The following is a 22,226-nucleotide window of genomic DNA, read 5'->3' as shown; positions in this document are numbered from 1 at the left end:
AAGGATAACTTCCAATCAAATCCATGTGAACAGAAACACTAATTTCAAACAATAGCTGTCAATATGTAGCAGAGCAGAAGAGGTGATTGTAAATTGTGTCCAATGCAAAGAAGGGAATTCTAGTAACTAAGTGAAATGAACTCAGAGAAAGTGAATGCAATTGTTTAGAATGGAAATCTGAGCAGCACATGTGAAAATATGCACACTAATGTCATTTGAAACAAATGGCTCCAAGCAATTTTCTCCATGTCATTTTTTTTCCATGCTGTAAAACTACAACTATTTCTGATGACATTTATTCTTCCTTACTGCAACTAAAAAACTAAACTAAAAAACACATTTTTTCCTGCTCCAGTACAAGATTTCTGAGTTCTTCAGAACAAATTATTTCATCTGTTGCCACAGACACCCTAGTTCTACTAATGCACTTGAAGATTTTTATGTTCCTAATCCACTCCTATTTAAACATCTCTTTCTCACAGTACTATAAAACAGATTCTAATAAAGTACTATTTATCCTGGAAGACACTCCTGTACATAGCAAAGGATGCCATCAGTCCTTCATTATGCAGCTTGATAACAACCATTTCACAAAAGACTAATGGCAAACGGTTTCTTTGCAAATTAACAGTGGTTTACTTTAGACAAGCTCGTGATTCAGTATCAGATTTTTGCTTTAAAAACCTACAGATTTTCAACTACTCTTAATACACCTGCTAAATAAATGCTGCGAGTCAGCTACAGAGTTCCAGGCACATCTTATTCTTAATATTACCTTTTATGGATGTCCTCAAGGAATACTCTAGGGGTAAGAAGCAAGATGAAAACTCTACATTTTTGGAAAGAGGTTTTCAGATCACATTGAAATGTATCGGTGGAGTTCCCTGCAAGCTTGACAAATTACCATCAGTGGTAGAAGGCTTTTTTTTTAAATTTGGGGAAAGACTAAATTTACATTATATTTAGCAAGCACCTTCTCCTGACTTAAATTTAACTTGGTTTTCTTAAAACTATGCTGCTTTTGATGGATAGTTTTCACCACCACATTCATCAGATTTCTTTCATTATGAGATTTGTGAGGAAGAATAAAAAAACAGCTAAAATACTTCTGAATATAAATCAGAAAAAGTGGCCCGCAGATACTGCCATACTGGCTATGCCTTTAAATGGAAGCACTGTGTTTGTTACCCTTATCAACTCATAGTTCTAGAAATTCTAAAAATGGCATCTTCAAGCAAGGCTTACAGACACACTGACACTTAAGATTTAAACAGTTGCAACACGATACCCACTTTATACATAGAGATGCTTACAGCTCTGGTTTTCAGGGTCAACTGTAAGAGAAATTTACACATGACAAACAATTTTCCATTCATCTCTAACTATTCTACCCATTCTCCTGTCTTGTAATTCATGTTCCCAAGGATGCCTTCATCAACAAAAACCAGAATTGTTCAGGACTCCTTCAATATGCAAACTCAAACATAGAAACAAAGCCAGGATAAACTGAAGAAGAATGCCTGGACTCAGCTAAGACTTAGTGTCCTCAAAAAGAAAGACTAAAATTCTGAGGAAAGTAAGAACTTCTAATTTGTAAGTAAGCAGCAATCAAGGTGATATGAGACCCTCGCATCATATTTATAACTCAAAATGACAGTGGTAACTGTAGAGACTCCATGCTCCCCTAATGCTTTTCTTGTGTATTCACTGGGCATTGAGGGCTCAGCAAAGGCAGTTTGCAGTGACCATATTGGTTTCCCAGGTTTGGTACATAAAGGGCTCCCTAAAGATGAAGGACCTATTGATTTCTCTTCATATGCTTACAATCCACAAATGCTAAAACCTAGGAGCAATTCAATAGATTATTATTATCAATAGGTATCTTCACTTCTGCTGTCAATACTAAAATACATTCCACTCCTGTACTGAGTTTGCTCAATACTGTCCAAAACTCGTCAGTGTCTCTTTACTATAAAATGCAGAATCCAGTGAAATGTAACTACACATTTGTCCATTAAAATGCATTCAAAGAGGTGCATGAATATGGAAAGCAACAGCCTCATTGACTTTTACATTTCTGGATTTATGGCTCCAAGTGAACAGTGTATGAAACAGTGTACCAATCTCTAACCCACAACTCCTTCTCAGCTGGAAACACTTTATTTTCTTAATTTACTGGGGCTCAAAGCCCAGGACTCAGGGACATTTGCTTTCACTCACAGGGGAAAAAAAATTGTTTAATAGTAATGTGTCTAAATTTGGTAAATGCAAACAAACCCTAAAGATAAGACAATCTTCTTTAGGTTTTAACCATTGTAGAAAATTATTTTATATTGAAAATTGCAGGCATCATCTGCTATCTACACCCCCATCCTATAATAGGGGCTGGCAGTAGGACTATCCCCAGTCTGACCCAAATTGGGTCACAGAATTTTGAGTCTCCTCTTTAACCCTCTTGCCTGCTCAATATCCTCACTCACAAGCAGTGAGGAGGATGTACCTGCTATAAGCCAGGCAGTGCAGTTACCTTGAACTTTACAGGAAATACCACTCTAGAGGCATTTTCTTTTTCTTCCCAAACCTTAAGGACAATTAAATAACGAAAGACAGAAGCTACTTGCAAAAGGTTTACAAAGATGCAGTATATGGAGAGATTTTTACTTTTTTCAAATATAGTTTCTTTCTAAAATAGTGTAACATAACCAACATTTGGTTTAAACACAAAAATTACATACATAAAACTGTAAGAAAAGGTTAACTATATGGGTATACATGGTAACTAAAGTATATATTTAAGATATATAGATATACTTTGGGCATATTCTAAATTTTACTGAATTTCCAAATAACTAACTTGTAATAATTTTCATTATATTTTTAGTAGACATAGTATCAAAGTCTGCCTGGATTTCCATTTTAGTCATGAACAACACTGCATTCTGGCAACATTCTGAAGTGCAACTCTCCTATTTTTAGAGCCCAAAACCCAAAAACTTATTTTAGATAAGATTTATTACTCAACATTTTTAGATCTATTCTCCTGATGTGGGCATGAATTAATCTGGAGTGGAAAAACCCCACTCTGTTTGCTGGTGCTACTAATATACTGAAATTGCTCATAAAATCATAAAGAAAAAATTTATTGGACATTGTACCAGTATTGAATGTTATCACCAGAAACCTTATTCAATCATCTGCTGTATAATACCAAGTATAAACAAGCTGTTTGCACAAATCAAAGGCTGTTAATGTTGTGGAACACACTTGCACTTCTATTACTTCAAAGACTGTATAGCTATATGTTCCATTACTATTTCCTGTAAGTATTACTTCAAGGCTTCAAAGCTATTCCTAAATCTTATATATTTCCACACTGGCTCTTCACTTGGATATTGAGTCCTTCTGTTGGTAATTTGATCACTCTGAATACTTTGCTGCTGTGATTGCTACTTTTCTCTGGAATTGCAATAAACATGCACATTTATTCTTGCCCTCTATAAGAACTCTAAGAACTCTGCAAAAAAAAAAAAAATCTTGAGAAATGTAATATTATTTTTAGAGGAATTTTTTTGCTGCCATATGCAAAGAATAATGTTTTGTAACTTTACCTTATTTTCTTTTTTCATCATACTGTTTAAAACCATTGTGTCAAAATGAAAGGAAGTATTTAGGTTGTGTGATTCTGACTATATCTAACTCCTAGCTCATATCAGGATGGAACTTTTACAATAAGAACTAGCACCAGGCCTTAGTTTGCACTGTGGAGCAGTCTCAGAGTGCATAAAACAGATGCTTTTTTTGGATGAAACAACTGGAGCGGCACTCAAACTGCTAATGAGTTCCAGCTCACAGGACCAGACCAGAGTCACCTCAAAGGAAAAAGCCTAAAGACTCATTGTAAGCACTGGGTCCCCAGCACCATTTTTGTGGCAGTCAGCTTGACAGCAAAAACACAGCCAAGTAATAAAGACATAACTTCACACAAGAAAAAAGAAAAGCAAAGAGCCATGCTTTATCAGGGACTACTTTATGTTTCAGAGCTTGCTAAATAAAACTTTGGAAAGGGTGCTGTTTAGCAAATGAAGGAATATATAGTTGTCTTCCTATAAATTCAACCAACTGAAATTACATTTGAGTTACCAAGAAAAGTTCATTTCAACTTTTAAATCTATGCTGATGACATTTAGATCAGTTTCAAAAGGCGTATAGAAATTTATATAGAAACTTGAATTTAATTCTGACTGCTTCCCCAACAATCACGGCAATTCAATTCACTGAACAGATTTATGTTAAAATTAGATAATGAGGACTGAAAAATCAGTTTAAGATCAGAAAAACTCCAAGCTACTTGCTTTTTAAAGAAAGGCTTGTCTGCTAAAAACACCTAAGCATACCCTACACATCAAACAATGCACCTACTTGAACAAAATACGAATTATCTCACTACTGCCAGTTTTCTAGTAAAAACAATAGGCAATCAATCTAAAACTCCAGGATCTTTTTTTTTTTTTTAATACTTTGGGAAAAGGTCTCAAACTCTCCCTGTTTAGAAATAAGAGTGAAATATATCCAGCTGTCTTGGAGCCAACACCTTAGCCCATGCCTCCATGTCAGCAGTGGATAGGTCCCAGTGTAGCTGGTAAGCTCCATCCAGGCTGCTGTCTTTTGGCTCCAAAAGAGGATGCCATGCCTTCAGAATCCATAGATTCCCAGAGGAATCTATCCTGTACACAATCCAACACGTGAGCACAGTGCATTGACCCAGCTCCAGGTACAAAGTCACTCAGCATTTTCAGGAGGTCCTTTTCACACTCATTCCCAACTGAACTGCAATGGAACTGAACACGAGGAGTATCTTGGGACGGACAGCCAGCACCAGGCAAAATTAATGATTACCCTTTCAGCCCTGAGAATGAGAGAGGATGGGGCAATGGGAGCAAAGGGATTCATAGTGGAATGATCTGGATACATACATGGTGCTATCTTTGTTAATCATCATGTATCTCAAGAGATTCAGTCTGAACTAGGACTGCCTTTAGGTCTACCATTAGTGATCTCAAAAGCCCAAGGAAGGCTACCAAAGCAATGTGTAGCCACATTTCTCTTCACAGAGAAAAGCAAGGCACAATTCTTCCCAAGAATATTCTGGGTTTCACATTCTCTGTACCTCAGAGAAAGGAAAAAAAATTCTTATCATGTACTGTGCCTGTTTTTGTGCAAAAGTAGAATACAATATGGAGATTATTTACCCAAAGTGATGGTGTTTTGTTTCCTTGGCCTATCAGGGCCAAGTGTATGTGTGTGTCAGGACTGGCGGCTGACAGTCACGGGATGCTGTGCAGTGTGTACAGAGTTTGCAGAGTTGAGTGCTTGGCAGATTCAGTTTAGATGTATAATAGTATAATATAGTAAAAAATAATATAGTATAATAAAATAATTAGCCTTCTGATAAGATGGAGTCCTCCTCATCATTCCACTCCCCTCATTGGGGACAAAAATATCTACTATAGCAACGAGCTTCTTTCACTTTACAGTGGGCACAAATGCCCACACGCAATTCTAAGGACATAAGTAAATTTAGCTTACAGTAAAGGTTTCTGGCTCTTAGTTTTAAACCACAGAATTATTTTTCCTAATTTTATCATGCTATCTTCTAATGGCTGGAGTACAACAAGACAGTAAAGAACAGCATCCTTATTATTTTGTCAATATTTAACTGCCTAAATATTGCCTGTAGCAAATTTACTATTTTAAAACACCATGGCAGATGGAGTAGAGCATATTTCACAATAATATGCCCACCATTTAAAATGTACATCACAACTGACCAGTTTTTTAAAGCAGATTCACTGGGATATACACACTCACCCACAGCCAATGCCATCGTACAACCGAACCTGGGAACCAATAATTTGCCTAATAAACAAAAGACAGCTTTCCCTATTTCAAAAGAAATACGAATGCGTTTTACATAAGAACAATTTTAACATCTTTTTTTATTTATCATCACAAGGTAAATTCGGATAAGCTGAAATACCACCCATAATTTTACTTTGTAAGATGCTCTATCTACCTTACATGAATTAACTAGTCTTACACTTTAAGCTAACAGTTCAATTTCACCTTCCATTCCTAAAGGGAGGGAGGGACAGATATATCATGGAAGAGACATGTACCAGAATATTCCAGAGGAAACTTAATAGAATAAAACTTTTCAAACACTCCTGAAATATTTAGACATCGGTAATACAGAAATAACTTCTGATTCCAGGCCCAATTGTAACTTAGTTCTATCACTGCCATGATTTTACCATCTGACCCAGCAGTACAAGTTAAGAAGAAATAGCTTAGCAGTTTCTTCAGCAAAGAGGAGAGGTGGACAAAAGGTCAAGCTATTCAGTCCTACAGAGCTAATGGGTACATTGCTTTACTTGAAACATTAGTATCTCCCCAAAATCCCATGAACTATGAACAAAATAGATTAAATCAGGATACAGAATCCTGGCATACAGGGAAGTAATAGAAATCCTGAGAGAATTACAGCATGAAGAGAAATGTTGTAAAAGCTTTGCTGCTTCAAGAGTAAAAGTGTTCCTGGTACAAGCTTCTTGCTAACTTCTATAATACAAAATCATGAGTCACAGTTGGCCCAAACCTTAAACTGCTGCTTATAAAGACACTGTCATGATAATTCAGAGAAAAAGTTCACCTCTAACTGTTTCTAAGTACCACATTTTATGTGGTATTTACAGAATGGCAGGCAGCCAATGAAATCCTCAGTAGAACTCTACTATCCTCACATAGCTTGCAAGTCATCTTATTTTCTATCTCTGAACATCACAATGTATTGTAAAATTAGTTTCTCCCTTGCTTCAGCTGGCAATTTACTATATCAATCTTCTTAAATGTTTAAAATTAACATAAAAGTCCTTATTCAGATTACTTTAAATAAAAGATAAGCACACACAGCATTGTTTCAAAATAACAGTTATTCACATATCTATTTTCAATGGCTACATTTGGAACAAAAGCAGCTTGAAGGCAAAATATATTCAAAAATTACACAGAGCCAGGTGAAATATTAGAGATTGTATCTTCCCTCTTCCAACACTATAAAAAAAAGGACAAAATGACATTATCACAAGAAACTTAGCAGGGAGGGGCTCAATAAAGAATTCTGATTTATTAAACACAAGTGACACCATTGCCCCCTGACAGCCTTTGATTTATATTGCTTTTAATTCACAGCTAGCAATGAAGTTTATCTGTTCCCTTTTCGCCCAGGTCATAATGGACATGGATTTTAGATGACATGGAATGAAAAACACTGTTACACTGCAGTGCAACCTCCCATGAGAAGGCAAAACAAAACTGCAACTAAAATTTAATGTTCCAATGATTAAGAGAGATTCTGTAGAACAGATAGCTAAAGGCAGAAAAAGTACATTGGAAGTCAGAAGCTTCTGAGATTGTGAGGCTTGCTGACCTACTGCAAGTCTCAAAAAGGATCAAAGATCTCTCAGAAAGACTAACCCATTTCTTCAGCTTCAGAGTATACTGCAAATATTATTTACCCAAGACATACACTTGTGAGGTGAAGAGGAAATACGGTCAGGTCACAGTATCAACAGAGGACATGCTGGAACAAGGTGATCACTAGAAAAGCAGGGAAGCAGCACCAGATGGTTATGTTCTGACAGGATTTTAATACAGTGGAAAGTTAGAATGACTGCATCTCTGCATCTTAACAATTCAGACACCTGATTCTTGACAGCCAGAGGACAGAAAACATTGCCAGAAGCACTACAGGTGATTTGAAGAATCACAAACAGAACACCTTTATTTCCAGCTTAGGATTTCATAAAAATTATGTCACAATGAAATATACTCAGAAATGCAGCTTCCCTGCAGCTAACCAAACAGTACTTGGTTGATTAAAGCACCACAAAGTGCTGTAATCTCTGTGATTGACTCATTGTATTAATAAGTAATAGTTGTGACTGAGCTTTAAGAAAGAAATTGTTGCTGCAAATATAAATTGTAGTTCTTACTGTAACAATACCCAAGGACAAACTACATTGTGCTGCTGTAAGAGAGAAATTGTTTTCATTTAATTTAATCTTGAGATATATCTATATAGATATATATGTATATGCAAGCATATACATATATACCTATTACTTCTTATTGTATGTATGGAGGAAGCAGGATATTACACGGAAAGGCTCTACATCTTTGCAAGTATACCTTCTACCTTCTACCTTTATATTACATTCTGAAATAAAAAAACACTGCCAAATAATATGTTATGCAAATAGGAGTTCTATTGTAAGTTATTTCATGAATTTCTGGACTGAAAAAAATATGTAGTGAATGAAATCCACCTATGTTCAGCATCTCTTTCCATCACATAATTCCTATCCTAAAGAAAAACATGAACTTGAGAGCAGCATAGATTTCTGCATTCTGCATGAAATTCTTTACACTTTGCTAATAATCAATCAAGATGCATAATACACTGACATCAAACAACTTGAGAATACACACTTTGCCACTGAATCTTTCAATTCTTCATCTCTCTTCTTAAAGAAAATCAGATTCCAATGAGTATGTTTCAACAAGAAATGGTGCACCTTACTGTGTGCCAAGGAGCACTGACATGCTGGAGACTTGTACTTGCAATAAATTTCCTATGCAAAAACTTGAGCAGAAGTCTACAACAAAGAAGCTGACACACACCAGACTGCACTTAAATGAATATACTTTGAATTAATTTAATACCAGTACTTTAGCTCAGCTTCACTATCACTACATCATATGGACAGTGCCATAAAGGTGAAATGCATCTATCCTTCAGCACTTTTTGCAGGTCAAAAGACTTCCTTACAAATGGCCTGATACCAATCAAGCAGCAGAAAGCTTATTTTACACTAAAACCCCCTTTTTGCTGCTCTTTATGTCAGAAGTTTGGCCTATTTTGAAGCTATTTTACTTTGAGTCTATTCTATTTTTACATTATTACATTACATATACAACTGTGGATGCTTAGAGCTATATTTCTGGAAAAATAAACATAACCACTGACCAACAGGTAACACAGCAAAGGGAAAATTGATGTGTTTTATGCATAAATTAAAAGCCTCTTAAAGACTTTGTCCAGAACCTTGCTTCTGGTAAATACCTGGAAAACTACAATCTCATGATCTGTCAGTGAAGAATATGTTAACAGAACCATACTGTGCACCAGTATCTTACTGGGTAAATAGCCTCTTTCAGTAAAACTTAAAAAACTTTTTTAAATAAGTAAAACTTACAAAGCTTAAAGTTTTATACATGACTCTTGGCTAGGGTATTTTTGCCAACAATTAAAAAGCAACATGAATTAATATTATAACATAGTCCAGAAGAATCTACAAAAGTAAATGCCATCCTAGTGCACAGTGTTTTTCAAGTGGAAACTTAATTTCAAAAGCTGCAGTTCAGAAAAAAACAAGAACTTTTTATTCTGCTAGATAGTGCTACACTCCATTTGCAAAAGGAGCTGTAAATATTACAGCGAAGCTACATAATTTTGAAGAGCTTGTATAATGAAGTCTATAAATCAACAATGTTTTGATTATTGAGTATTCTTCCTGCCCAACCATCACCACCAATTTTTCAGAAGTCATTCTGGAGTACTTGCTAAACACCTTTCACTATAAACAGTGGCTTTATTTTCCCCTTTTCTGTTATTCAGTCTGATTCAGAGATCAGCACTGAAAGATTGCTGCTGGAAATCATTATCAAATTTCAAAGTAACAAGTAACAACTTCAGGAGCTGAGAGAGAGAATCATTAGGACAACTGCAGGAACCCCCAAAATGATGCAGAGCATAAGACAATACTGCAGAACATTTTTAACACAAAGATGGCAAGTATGTATAAGCATGAATAGAGGAAAGAGGGAAAACTACACAAACCATTTTTGCATATGAGCTCTGACAGGATAACTGTGCCATCTATCTGCATTTCTGTACAGGGAAGAAAGTTACAGGTCTTACCCTAACTGGTGAGCTACTATTGCATGTGAAGATTTATCACTTTTGCCATTTCTGTGTTGCTAACTCATCCATATTTCTAAATAAGACTACTTGTGAACTTCTAATTTTTGTGAGAATACATCATACAGAAGTACTTAAAATCCAGAGAAGTCATACCTGCTGCCAAGGATTGGCTCCCCAGAAGTTCCCAAAGCAGAATAGTCCATGCCATAGAAATTCAGTCCTAAAAGTATTTTATTCCTCCATTTTGAATCAGGATCCAGTACTTCAACACAAGCTCGTACCCAGGGAAGTGGGGAATTTGGACCAGGTCTATCAAGTTAGCAAAAAATCAAACAGACTGTCAGAAAAAGTACATGTTCACACTTAGCCTTCTCTTTTTGACCAGTGTAATTGTAAAAAGAAAATTTTGGCACACAAAAATCAGTGAAGATGAACCTATAATTCTATCAATGTTAAATGCACATTCTGCTGCAGCTTGAAGTGCTGATATACAAAACATGATTGCCCCACTCTTGACTTTTTGATTCAATTCTAAGGTGAAGAGACACACAATTCCTTCCTAGAGGTAAGAAAATGTTTCCCCCTAGCACATTGCTACTGGGTCTTGCACAATGCATATGCTGTAATTCAAAATTCTGTATGACTTCAGTTTTTTTCCTCAATGTTTTTGCAGCAATCTGGCAAAATTGACCATTTACTTGCAGAAAGAACTATAAAATTACTGACTATTAAGCAAAATTGTGTAACACTTATTTATGGGAAAAAAACCTACAAAGTACCAAACAAAAACCTACAGGAAAAAAAAAGAGCATAGCCTTAATACACAGAGTAATTGAATTGCCATATCCATAACATTAGGATATTGTGCTCATTCCATTCCTACCTCACTGGAGAGGAGAGCAGGCTCTGGCTCAAACATTAACATGACAAAAGGCACTCTAGCATGGTAACAGGAAGAGGTTATCCCAGTCTTACAAATATCAACATCTGCTACTCCCTACTAATCATCCGCCTCAAAGCCTTCATGATACCTGTGCCATTAAAACTCAACATGCTAATACAGCAGAGCAAAGTTGCTGGGAACTGTGCTCATATTTAAAGGCAAATGAAGCATCAATTGTTTAAAACTAATTTGTTTGACAATGTTATTATTAGTAGATTATTAGTGGACCTATCCTGCAGAACTGTGCTAAATAACTCAAAAAGAGTTATTTAGCCTGGAAAAGAGTAAGTTATCCTTTTAAAAGAACGTCTTTTTAGCTGGCGTACAAAGTCTTTCATAATATCCGAAGTCCAGATATACATTGCTGTTAAAAATGTGCTTCGTTTTGAGCTTCTGGACAAATTGTCTATTTTAATTACTAACCCAGAACTTTAGTATCATACAAGAACAAAGCACTACCCACTTTACTAGAAGCGGTAGATCTGTGGATTTACCAGACCTCAGTAGGAATTAGCTCCTTCAGTGCTCTTTCTGGGGTCAGATGGAATCTTACCGATGTGGTGCTGAATAGTCGTATGTCATGAGACTGAAGCTGTCTACTGCCGAGGCCAACTGATCAAATTCTCTCTTTGTGAACATTCCTGGCTGGTTGGTCCTTCCAAAACAAAGCAAAGCAGAAACAGCAAGAGATAAATTACAACCATGACCAGGCTTATTCTCTTGTTTAGGTTTCATACCATTTGATCACATAAGAAAAGGCTTTCATTCTGAGGTGGCCAAAAAAATTAAAATATGCATTTCAGTGCCATTTTTGTAATAAACATTTAAGAAAAAATATTCAATGCTATGTAGGTGGTCAGTGGGAAGAATCATACTTCCACAGCATACTTATCAAATAAACATTTCCAGCATGGTTACAATAGTGATTATAAGGGCTCTGGACTAATCAAATTGCCTTAGGTAGCAACCAATTGAACTCTAAAAGCTTTTACAAAACATTTAATTGCTTGGGCTGTTGAACTGGTTTTGACACTTAAAAAACTAAGGCATACTTAAATAAATAGGTGGGTGCAGCTGTTAATCGAAAAATATAAACCAAAGGTAATTTTTTTATTGACCTCAAAAGGAACAATTTCAGTTTATACCATACCTAAGAAAGAAAAACTGTTTTCTTCTGACAAAACCAGGTCAATTTCTTTCTTTGGGCAGGGGAGAAGAAAGAAGAAATCCATTCTATCACCTTTTCTAGACAAAAGTCTAGTTATGCCTTCAGCACATCTTGGTATGAAATATGGAAAACCATTCTTCCCCCTTTATCTTGCTTACTCTTGATTTACAAAATATAGACCTGGATTAATATCTACCTTATCTTCCTGGGTGAAGGGGTGTGTATTTTGTCTGTTTTGGACTCAGAGAGGCTTTTGACTTCCTTCAATCATTCAAGATGGAAACAATTAATTCACACAAGTTGCCTGAAAACATTGAATCTGTTTCAAAGAGAATTTGTAATTTCAAAATAGCAGCACAAACAGCACAGCAGGCAACACAAGGCAACCTTAATCACATTGCAAAGATGGGACTGGACTAAAATGGAGAAGCTACTGCCAGAAGAACCCTGTCCTTAACCAGAGGGCTCTGAAGCATGTTAACATGAGACAAACAGGTAGAGAAGTAGGATATTGTCCTAGATAATCTGGGATATAGGGGGACATTGCAAAAAAGAGAGAAGGGAAAAAAATGTACTTTAACAGCTAAAAACTCTGTGGTACACCTCTGCCATTTAAGAGGTAAACTTATAGCATTGTACAAGATTCCTCTAGAGAGCAGAGGAGGGAGACTGGAGAATCCAGACTTTCCCAATAGTACCAGAAACTGCTACTTGAGCTGGAAATTAGAAGCCAAACCTTGTCTAGGCAAGGTATGCTTTTAAAACCACTCACGTTCCATTTTAAATGAAAAAACAAAAAAGATGCTCAGTGACAGATGCAAGTAATAAACAGAAAAATCACATATTTTGACCTTTATCCTTTTTGGATCAGCGTGCAAATTCTACATCCAACAATATGTGCTGCATGGATCACCAGAGCATAACAGTATTCATTTATCAGTTCACAAGGACACTTTGTGTTCTAGTGCATAAGGGAAGAGGTGAACAAAATGCAGGTTACAAACTAGGGCAGATTAAATCACGTAACACGCCTGTCAGATTTTCAGAACTAATGATATACTGGTCACAGGAAGGAGAAATCTCATTCTTTTCCTTCAAGGGTTGTAACAAATTTTTAAAAAAATCTTCACTTCTGGAACCTACTAGTGGACCTGAGGCTTTTTTATAGTCATCTGCTTGTGATGTACTGCAATTGCAAACTACAGTTGTTCTACAAGAATTAAATAATAAATACATCTTTGAAACAATGTTATGGCAACTTGGATGTCTGTGGGCAAAGCAATTTCCCAATGCAAATTCCAGCAAAACCCATTTTCAGTAAATTGATTGTGATTACTCCTGAAGGGAAAAACATAAAAAGTAATTATAATGTGTATTAGATATTAGGGCAAGTTGGATTGCTTTATAGATTTAGCCAGGTAGTACTTTAATGAAATTTGCATGTGTAACTTAAGAAGAAACCCACAGGTTAAAGTGGATATTGCCATCATTTTCTCCAAAGCAATTTTGTAACTCAACTACTTCGGTTACAAGGGAATGCCATCTGAGTGGCAAGGGCACAAATTTCCAACTTGGAACAAACCCAGTAGCACTCTTCAAAAAAACAAGCACCACTCACCAGTTCAGTGAATAGTCAACTCTGCTCTAGTCATGCACTTTAGGAAACTCCATTGGAACAAAACCAGGACAATTTGACTCACTCCTTTAGAATTGTCCTGAGTCAAGAAAACTGGCACTCAAGAATAAAACCCAAATATTTTTTCAACGGCTATTATACTTCAAATCGAGGTTTTTCAATCATTCTGATATTTATGTAAACTTAACTCAAGGGCAGGTATGTTCTACTGACTACTTTGTTGAGAAATCCAGCAGGGAAAGTCAGGAGACTTGGCACAGAATATGCAAAGTCCATTAAAGTAATACTTTCCAAGTCTAAGTCAAAAGCTTGTCATTCTTCTAAACTTTTAAGACCATTTTCAAAATAGTCAGTGAAGTGGCAGAAGCTTCATCATCATTTATTAGCTCTGTACATTATACATAGAATCACAGAATGATCAAATACGCTGAGTTGGAAGGGACCCACAAGGATCATCAAGTCCATCTCCTGGCCCTGCACAGGACAGCCCTGATAATCTCCCCCTATACCTGAGAGCATTGTACAAACATGTCTTGAACTCTTCTCCTAAGGTTCCACCCTAAATCCCCATAAAAACAAAAAAAGAGCTTGTACTTACAGTTACCCTTGTTTGCTAAAACACTCAAGCCTAAATCCCACTGTCTTGGAGAGAATTTGGCATAACTTACCCAGTTTGCTGAATATTTCTAGTCTGCTAAACTGGACCAGATTCCACTTTCACTTGGGATTATTTTTTTAACTTGGCTTGTTTAATTTAAAACTTTATGAAGAAGATTAAGAGACATTGCAGAAGGAGAGACAAGTGTAACAATTGAGTTTTCTCTGCAAATCTGCTCTTAAAACTTCTACTGGTCTAGAGCAAGCCAGGACTCCTCCATGTCGGTTTGCAAAACCAGACCCAAACTCTTCTCCCAAAATCCTGAAACCCTCCCACACCTGGGAGAAGGATAATGATGTAGGAGGGGAGGAGAAAGAATGAAGACGGGATGGAGAAAGGGTGGCACAGCTGGTACTCCCAGCCCCTCAATCCCCAGCCCTGGAGCTCCAGCCCCCCGGATCATCCCATGCCAGCACTCACTCCCTGGGGCAGCACTGTTCCATGGTGCAGGGGCCCTGGGGAGGCCACACGAGTGATGGGCCTGCAGACATTGCCCTGACCCTACTGGAGCACAGGGCACTGGGATGAAACCAGATTCAGCTGTGGATATCCTCAGAGGGTTGAAATTCCCTGGCATTCCTGATAGTACCAACTATAGCTATTCAGCACCCATGGAGGTTTTCAGTAATCTGGATTGAACAAAATACATGAATGTGAATTATAATCAACTGAAAAACTGAACTATATAAGTTGAATCTACAACCAAGTCTGCTACTCAGTGCATACCCTAATGAAACAAACACTGGGAAGAAAGGAAAGACAAGAAGACAAGACTGATTTTTCTGGGATTGCTGAAAACCATTGCCTTACACTATTAACAAGAACCATTTTTTTTTTTAAATCTGAGGTACTTGAGGATTTTTTACTATTAAATAGGCCTTAAACTTACTCAGGCCTCATAGTCACAGGTTTGGTTTGCATTATTGTAAAGAAAGCACTGGAGTTTTTAGGTCCTTTCAAATCAGTTTCAATGTGGCAGTGCAATACAATGTCTCAACCTATGCAACCAGGCTTTATATTGTATTTTTATGTCTTCTTTATCCAATATGCTTTCCATGTTTTGATGAAAGAGCTTCCCTGGCAATGATAAATGCTCTGGTGAAAAGTAGATGCAAAGCTAGGAAGTATTCAGACTTGAGTCATCACTCAAACTACTTTTTTGATTGACAGTTCAGGATCCAAAAATTCATCTTACACTCATGGTCTACTTTCAGTACAAGGTATGTGGTTTATTTTTTTTGGCATGTGTATTTCAGGCAGGGCAAATATCTACGCAAGACTACACCAATGCAAAGTATGAAGTGCATAAATAAATCTCCATAAGAAAAGACATGAAAAGTGTGACAGGTATCAGTTCTGTCACTTAAAGAGTGACTTGAAAATGCTCAGACACTGGTAATGATATAAAATTCCACAGTAAAAGGAAAATCAAACTGTAGCCTCTATCTTATACAATTAATATTTTAAACTAACAATTTGTGGTGAATGTGTTTTCCTTGCTATTGAAAAGGAAAAGCACCTCTCAAAGAAATGAGGCTTTACTTTTTTCTTTCTTGTTTGAAACAACTGTTAATAAGGAATGATATTTATCCCATATACTTCAATTTTCTGTTTTCTAGAAAAATCTGTAGGATTCTATTTCTAAAATACCAGCGAAATGTAAACACTTGCTTAAATTTCTTGGACCAACAAAATTTTCTAATGGATACAATATCTGTTCTTTACGGTATTTTAAAGTATTTATTAAAATTTATAAGAAATATGGACTTAGCCCTGTAAAAATACATATCTGGAATTAATCTAAAAAGTGTCTGCCACTCCAGCTCAACATTTAAAGGATAAAGCACCATACATCAGGAATTCAGAGAGGTGACTTTCTACAAAATCTCTACAAAAATTTCTACAAGTAGAAAGTCTCAGTGCTGGGGAATTATTAACACTAAGGATAGGTAACAGAGCATGAGACTGCTGGGTGTGCAGAAAAGGGGTGGAGGAACAAAAGGACATTGCAAAGAGAAAATGAGAGTTTTCCTTTCCAGTTGATTTCTGTTTTAACCTTAAGTGGACATTTTTTATGCTGTTATGTATTTTCCTTTTAACAAACAGTAAAGAAGCTGCCTTATATAACATCCACAGAAATCCTTCCCATAAAAAGCCTCAGGAATACAACATAATCTTTACAAGTTCTCCCTTCAAGTAAGGGAGCAATGGCAACCTGGCAGAACTTACAGAACGATGATTCCCCTGAGAGCATAAGTCTTATTTGCACACATTCCTGAGAATCTGTCAACATTTCCCAATGGCACACTGCCACATGTATATACAAAATCCCTATTATTGGGACAACATCACAGATCTAGAAGAAACCAGCTGTTTTCCATGGTATTTCCATAAACACAGCCTAGAATTCCACAGTCTCTTTTTAGTATTCTATCTTTTAATGGCTAAAATAACTCCAGGGGGGTTTGTTTCACAGCCTAGAATGTTTATTACCTGCATCTTCCAAATTACACACAGTTATATGTTTCAAAATTCCCAGTAACGCTTTACTGATAAGTATTTTTGTAAGGTTTTGAGTTTGTAGTCTTTCATATTGAAAGATTGGGAAAAAATACTTCAACAATGAAAGCTGCTTTCATTTACTTTCAAATGAATCTACATTCTCAATTACTTCTTGTCTCACTACAATGACTCTCAAAATGAAATAAGGAGAAAAAAGATCTTTTAACTGACTGCTATTCCCTGCAAGTTCAAACTGCATTTTTGCAGGGTTACCTCACCTTCACCCTCCTTTTTAAAAGAGAGGTTTCCTGTCTCCTCATCTTTGCATAGCCTTCATAATGGAAAACTGATTGATTTTCTGTTTCCACTATGAGTCTATTTCAGAAGTCAGCCTCTCAGTAATGACTTAATTTTCTTGTCATGTATAATTTTCTGTAGAGCCACTGTTTGCAAAGCTTTCTTCATCTTGAGATATTATTGGTTTTCATAGCTCGTTGCAGGTAGGAGCACTACAAGATAATGCTACTGCATTTGATGAACACAGACCACTGAATTCAGTTCATGCAAAATCACTGAATAAAAATTCACTGTTTCTTCCTGCATGAAGTCTGTTCTATAGAAAATAGAAGAAAGAGCTAAATGACTACTCTGTTCATCACACAATTATAGGCATTGATAATGAAACAGTCAAATGCGTAACCAAGTTCAATCTGAAACCATTTCCTTTTCCGAAAAAATCCTCGACAGTTTTGTGACTACCCTTTCTCATTTCAGGTTTTTCAAAACTCTCAGAATGACAGCTCACTGAAGTAATTTTCCACTATCAGTACTTAGAAAACAATTCTATGTGAATCCCTGTTTCCATGCATGTTTTGCAACTACATTTCTGGTGTCCTATAGATGTTCCACTTACAATGGCCTCTTACAGCTGGGTCTAGGGGAAAAAAAAGATTTTTTATTTTCATCTGTCCAGGTACATATTTTCATGAAGTAACAGGAACCTGACTATTAAAATTCTATGCCTATCTCAATTTGGCTTGAAACTGGTCAAATGCCAAAGAAGCTTTAGCAGAGAGATGAAAAATGTAAGAGAGAAAGCTTACAGACACCTTGTCACCTCAGCAATCAGGCTAAAAACAGAATTAAGGTGTGTCTACAACAGCACTGTATGAAGCAGCCAAGTCAGCAACAGGATCTTGAAACAATACTGCTCTTCAAAGCCATGAACAATAATTACAGATGTAATCCCTGCTGTCAAAGGAACACGGCCATATTAACCAACACGACCAATGTTTAACCAACAAAAAAGAGATCCTCAGGTAGACAAAAGCAGATTTCTACGTAGTGGGGGATGAATTCCATGCAGCTGAATGCAGACTGTAAAAAGCACAGCATGTTCTCCATCTCTGACCTCTCTCCCTCAGTAAGCACATCCTCCCAGACAACAGATCAAGGCTTTTGCAGAGATGCATGTTATTCAGGCATTTCAGAAAATGCACATGCTTACTGTAAACTCAAGTACCTTCACTAGCCTCTGAAATACAGATTTTTTTTTCTCTAATTCCTTTCTAAGGACAAAATGTTGCAAGAGGTGAAGCATGATACAAACACAGTATCTGATCTTGTGGCATACAAACCCAGATCAATACGACAAATCATGGGCTGTGCATTTCAAACCCAAAAATGTCCATTGAACCACAATGTTAAGGTCAGACCATTTCAGGAGAAACAACACAAATGCCAAGTTAGTATAAATTTCTCCTCCCAACTTTTTAATGTATTTACAATCTCTGTACAAAAGTCTTATTCCTCTTAAAACAGAATTAAAAATCAAACTGAAAGGGAATAACACAGATTATTCCATAAAACCAGTGTGATTCTCTCTGGTCACATACACTCTTCCAGTCATGGTTATTCATCTGGTTCTACTCAGAGAACACTCTGCCAGTTTCCCACACTAAAGTGCTGGAACAGATAAGGGCAGAAACAAAAGCAGGAGGGCCCCTCCCCTCCCATTTAAAGCCCATCTTAACATCTCCAAATCTCATTTTGCTTACATAGTATGAAAGGACATCTTATTCTTAGTAAGTCAGAGAAACATCATCCCAAGAGACAAAAATTAGAAAAGAATGAGCAAATGAGAAAGGAGAATTTTAATGGAAACACAAGAGTTTAGCAGTTCATTTGATAATGATAATGATTCTAATGATAATTGCTTTAGCAAACCTGGGCTAGATATTAGGGAGAACCTTCTAAAGTTGTAGGTAGTCTGGGAGTTCTGACATCCATTCATATGTAGCTTTTAAGAGTTTGCTAGATAAACTTCTAGTGAAATTAATGTAGTCATAGTTTATTTTGACTTTTTAAAAAATTATTTGCACCTTCCAATACTACTACTTGCACTCTACTACTATTCTGAATACTATTATTCTGAATAGTAGCTTAAATTCAGAAGTAAAAACCTGCAGCCCTACCTGTGCACTGTCTTTTTCTGGTGCACCTATTTCAGCAATGCTGACACTCAGGTGCCTTCAGAGCAAAAGGGCTCTTTTCTGCCTTCAGAGCAAAAGGTTCCTTGTCCACAGAAAAGATCATAATTCAAAATAAACAACATCTCTACTGAAGACCACAAATCACATTACTGAATGTGTTCAAATTTTCTCAGTGGCAAAAATCTCTTTACCAAATTCTCAGATAAGGAAGATTAATGTAGGTATTTTAAAACTAACAAAACCTAGACAGCTCGACAAGCAAGAAAAGTGTAACTGAGTGCTACAGATTCACAACACAGAAGCCCTGGGAGTTGTTCCTTCATACAATCCTAGTGCTTCATATCACTGGGGGACTGTGAATTTTAACAGACTGAAAGTGAAAACTTGCTATATTTTTATCAGGAAGCAGAATGGTATCTCTGTACCTAAGAATTTTTGCAGAACATTAAGGGCTGGCACTCTTCTTTAATACAAACATCCCATCCCAGCCATTGTCTTTGCAGTCCTTGCTCTCCAAACAGGGAGAAGCACAGATCTGTTCTTGCCATGGAGTAGCCTACACCGTTTTCATGAAGCCAAACTAATTACCTGTGGCCCATCTGGTTTAAACCAGTAACAGAAGTCAAGAAGGGGAAACATGCCAAGCAATATATGCCCTGAAAAGACAGCATGAAATCTCAGCAGACAGCTAGGGACAAATAAGCCTGAAAACTGCTGTCCTCAGAGCTGAGGCATGCTGGCAGACCAGTCACTTACAAATTCATAAGTTACAGTGTAACTTTAAAAATACAGTGTATCTAAAACTCTGAAGTCAACATAAGAAATACACATCTGACAAAACCAGATAATCTGACTACCAAATGAGAAAAAATTAATTTTGACACTTGTTGTATTTACCAGTTCCGTTTCTGGGAAAGTCAACTCAGCTCCTTTCATGCTGCTTCCATTACATTGCTTCAGTCTCTTCATAGAAGCCATTTAAGAAAGACTATGCACAAATGAACATCCACTGTGTCACCATTTGCTTCTCCTAATTTCCAAACTATTCGAGTGCCTTTCATGCCAGGGCTGAGTGCCCAGGCAAGCCATGCTCCAACAGCAGAGCATCACGCAAAACAAGCTTGCACTCTGGAACATACAAGCCTCATTTAAAAACTCTAACACACCAAATGTAGCCTTAATTCCTCCTCACATAAAATGCTCACCATTTTTCTTCTCTTTGTTTTTTGGGAAGTTTTCAACTTAATACCGAAACTTATGTAGTAATTGCTCTACACCAGCTGGCTCAGAATTGGTAGAGCTACAAATGACAGATATGCAGAGGAATACATTCCACCCTTTCTTCTCTTTGGCTGCTCTTAGCTGACCTACAGATTATTCCAATGATTCTCCCCAGTGGGAATTCAAAACCAGATGCATGCACTCGCTTCAGAAGATGTCAGTAGAGTCAGACCTTCGTTGCATTGATTTTATATTGTAAGGTATAATCTTCAAAAGAGCCTGCTCTAAGAATAGGTTTGTTCCTCTTGAGTCCTTTCTGAATCTATGTGAAATGCATGGAACATCTCATGGCTGCAGTCAGAGCCATGCTGTACTGAGCTGGCAGCCCAACAAAGAGTAGCAAAACCAAGGAAGTCATCAGCAAGGGAAACAGATGTAGTTTAGAGCAATTAACATGAATCCAGATTTACTGTCACCAACAGAATTCACTTTAAAAAGAGAAGTGACTGACAGACCTATACTTTGAGCCTTTATACGGGGAAAAAACATGAGCCCAGTAGCATGACTGAGTAGGATTCAATAGTATTACCATAATTTGAAGACATTATTAAACTTGCTCCAGTAACGGATACTCAGTAATCAGTAATAATTTCCTACTGAGTCTTCTGTTCCCCTCGGTATAAATTCATATCTCAAGCTATATCTTGTGATCCAAATCAAACATATTATACAGGTTCTCTAACATGCAATAAAAATGACTACACCAGTCAGTTAGCCTAGACAGCCCTCTAAAGAGACATTTCTGTGCCTTCTTGAGTGCTGAATTTTATGCAGAGGGCCCAATTACAAAATTTCTTGATATGTAACTGTACTCCCCATATTCCTGACAGTCCCTTGGTTTTTTTTTTTAGGATACTCACAAGAAGATAGACAACTATGGGAACAATAGAGGGCAAAGTGTTATTACCAGCTAGGCACAACAAATATGAAACTGTGCATATTTAACTTTCAAATTTTCCCTCCAATCCCATTTTCTGCACACTGATTGTCCAATGCAGAGCATATATGACACATGCTTAATAATTCTACAATAAATTAACACCATTTTTAGAATTGCTTGCTTTTCTGTGAGCTCATTTGTCAAACTGGAAAGAAAAGCCAGAAAGATTAGGCACGTGGAAAAATTCATCAACAGTATTAGTGATTCCAACAAAATAAGATTATTATGACCAGGTTTCTCACAAATATTGTAACCTTTCATAATTATAGGTATAAGTATTGGTAAAGCAAAATCCTACTTAATAAACAGTATTCTACAAATTTGGTTGGTTTTCTAATATACTGTTATTTGACATAATCTGGTAATTGGAAACTTCATTTGGAACAAGCAATATGTTTCCTGTTGGCTTAATCCAGCATTATTTACTTACCAAAATTTCAACATTCTACATTCTGTTCCACATAGTCCTTCCTGAGAATGATGTTAAAAGTAAGTGACAGTTCCCATTTCACTCCAAAACAGACACATGTTAGAAGCTGCTTATAATTTCATTGAATTTGTTTA

General features: G+C 36.6%; 1 protein-coding gene across 2 annotated transcripts in view; it reads right to left on the bottom strand.

Moving 5' to 3' along the window:
* CHID1 (chitinase domain containing 1) overlaps window positions 1-22,226 on the bottom strand; it is a 98,381-nt gene that overhangs the window by 50,282 nt on the left and 25,873 nt on the right. For both annotated transcript variants that reach the window (XM_063158699.1, XM_063158698.1), the window contains 2 exons: window positions 11,539-11,640; window positions 10,196-10,351 (listed from right to left, as the gene is read on the bottom strand). In XM_063158699.1, coding sequence (XP_063014769.1) covers window positions 10,196-10,351; window positions 11,539-11,640 — 258 coding nt within the window. The remainder of the gene's footprint in view (window positions 1-10,195; window positions 10,352-11,538; window positions 11,641-22,226) is intronic.

The sequence above is a fragment of the Melospiza melodia genome, chromosome 6 (assembly GCF_035770615.1).
Source record: "Melospiza melodia melodia isolate bMelMel2 chromosome 6, bMelMel2.pri, whole genome shotgun sequence".
NCBI classification, from domain to species: Eukaryota; Metazoa; Chordata; class Aves; order Passeriformes; family Passerellidae; genus Melospiza; species Melospiza melodia.
The sequence above is the reverse complement of the archived record's forward strand: the minus strand, read 5'-3'. Positions and strand labels throughout refer to the sequence as shown.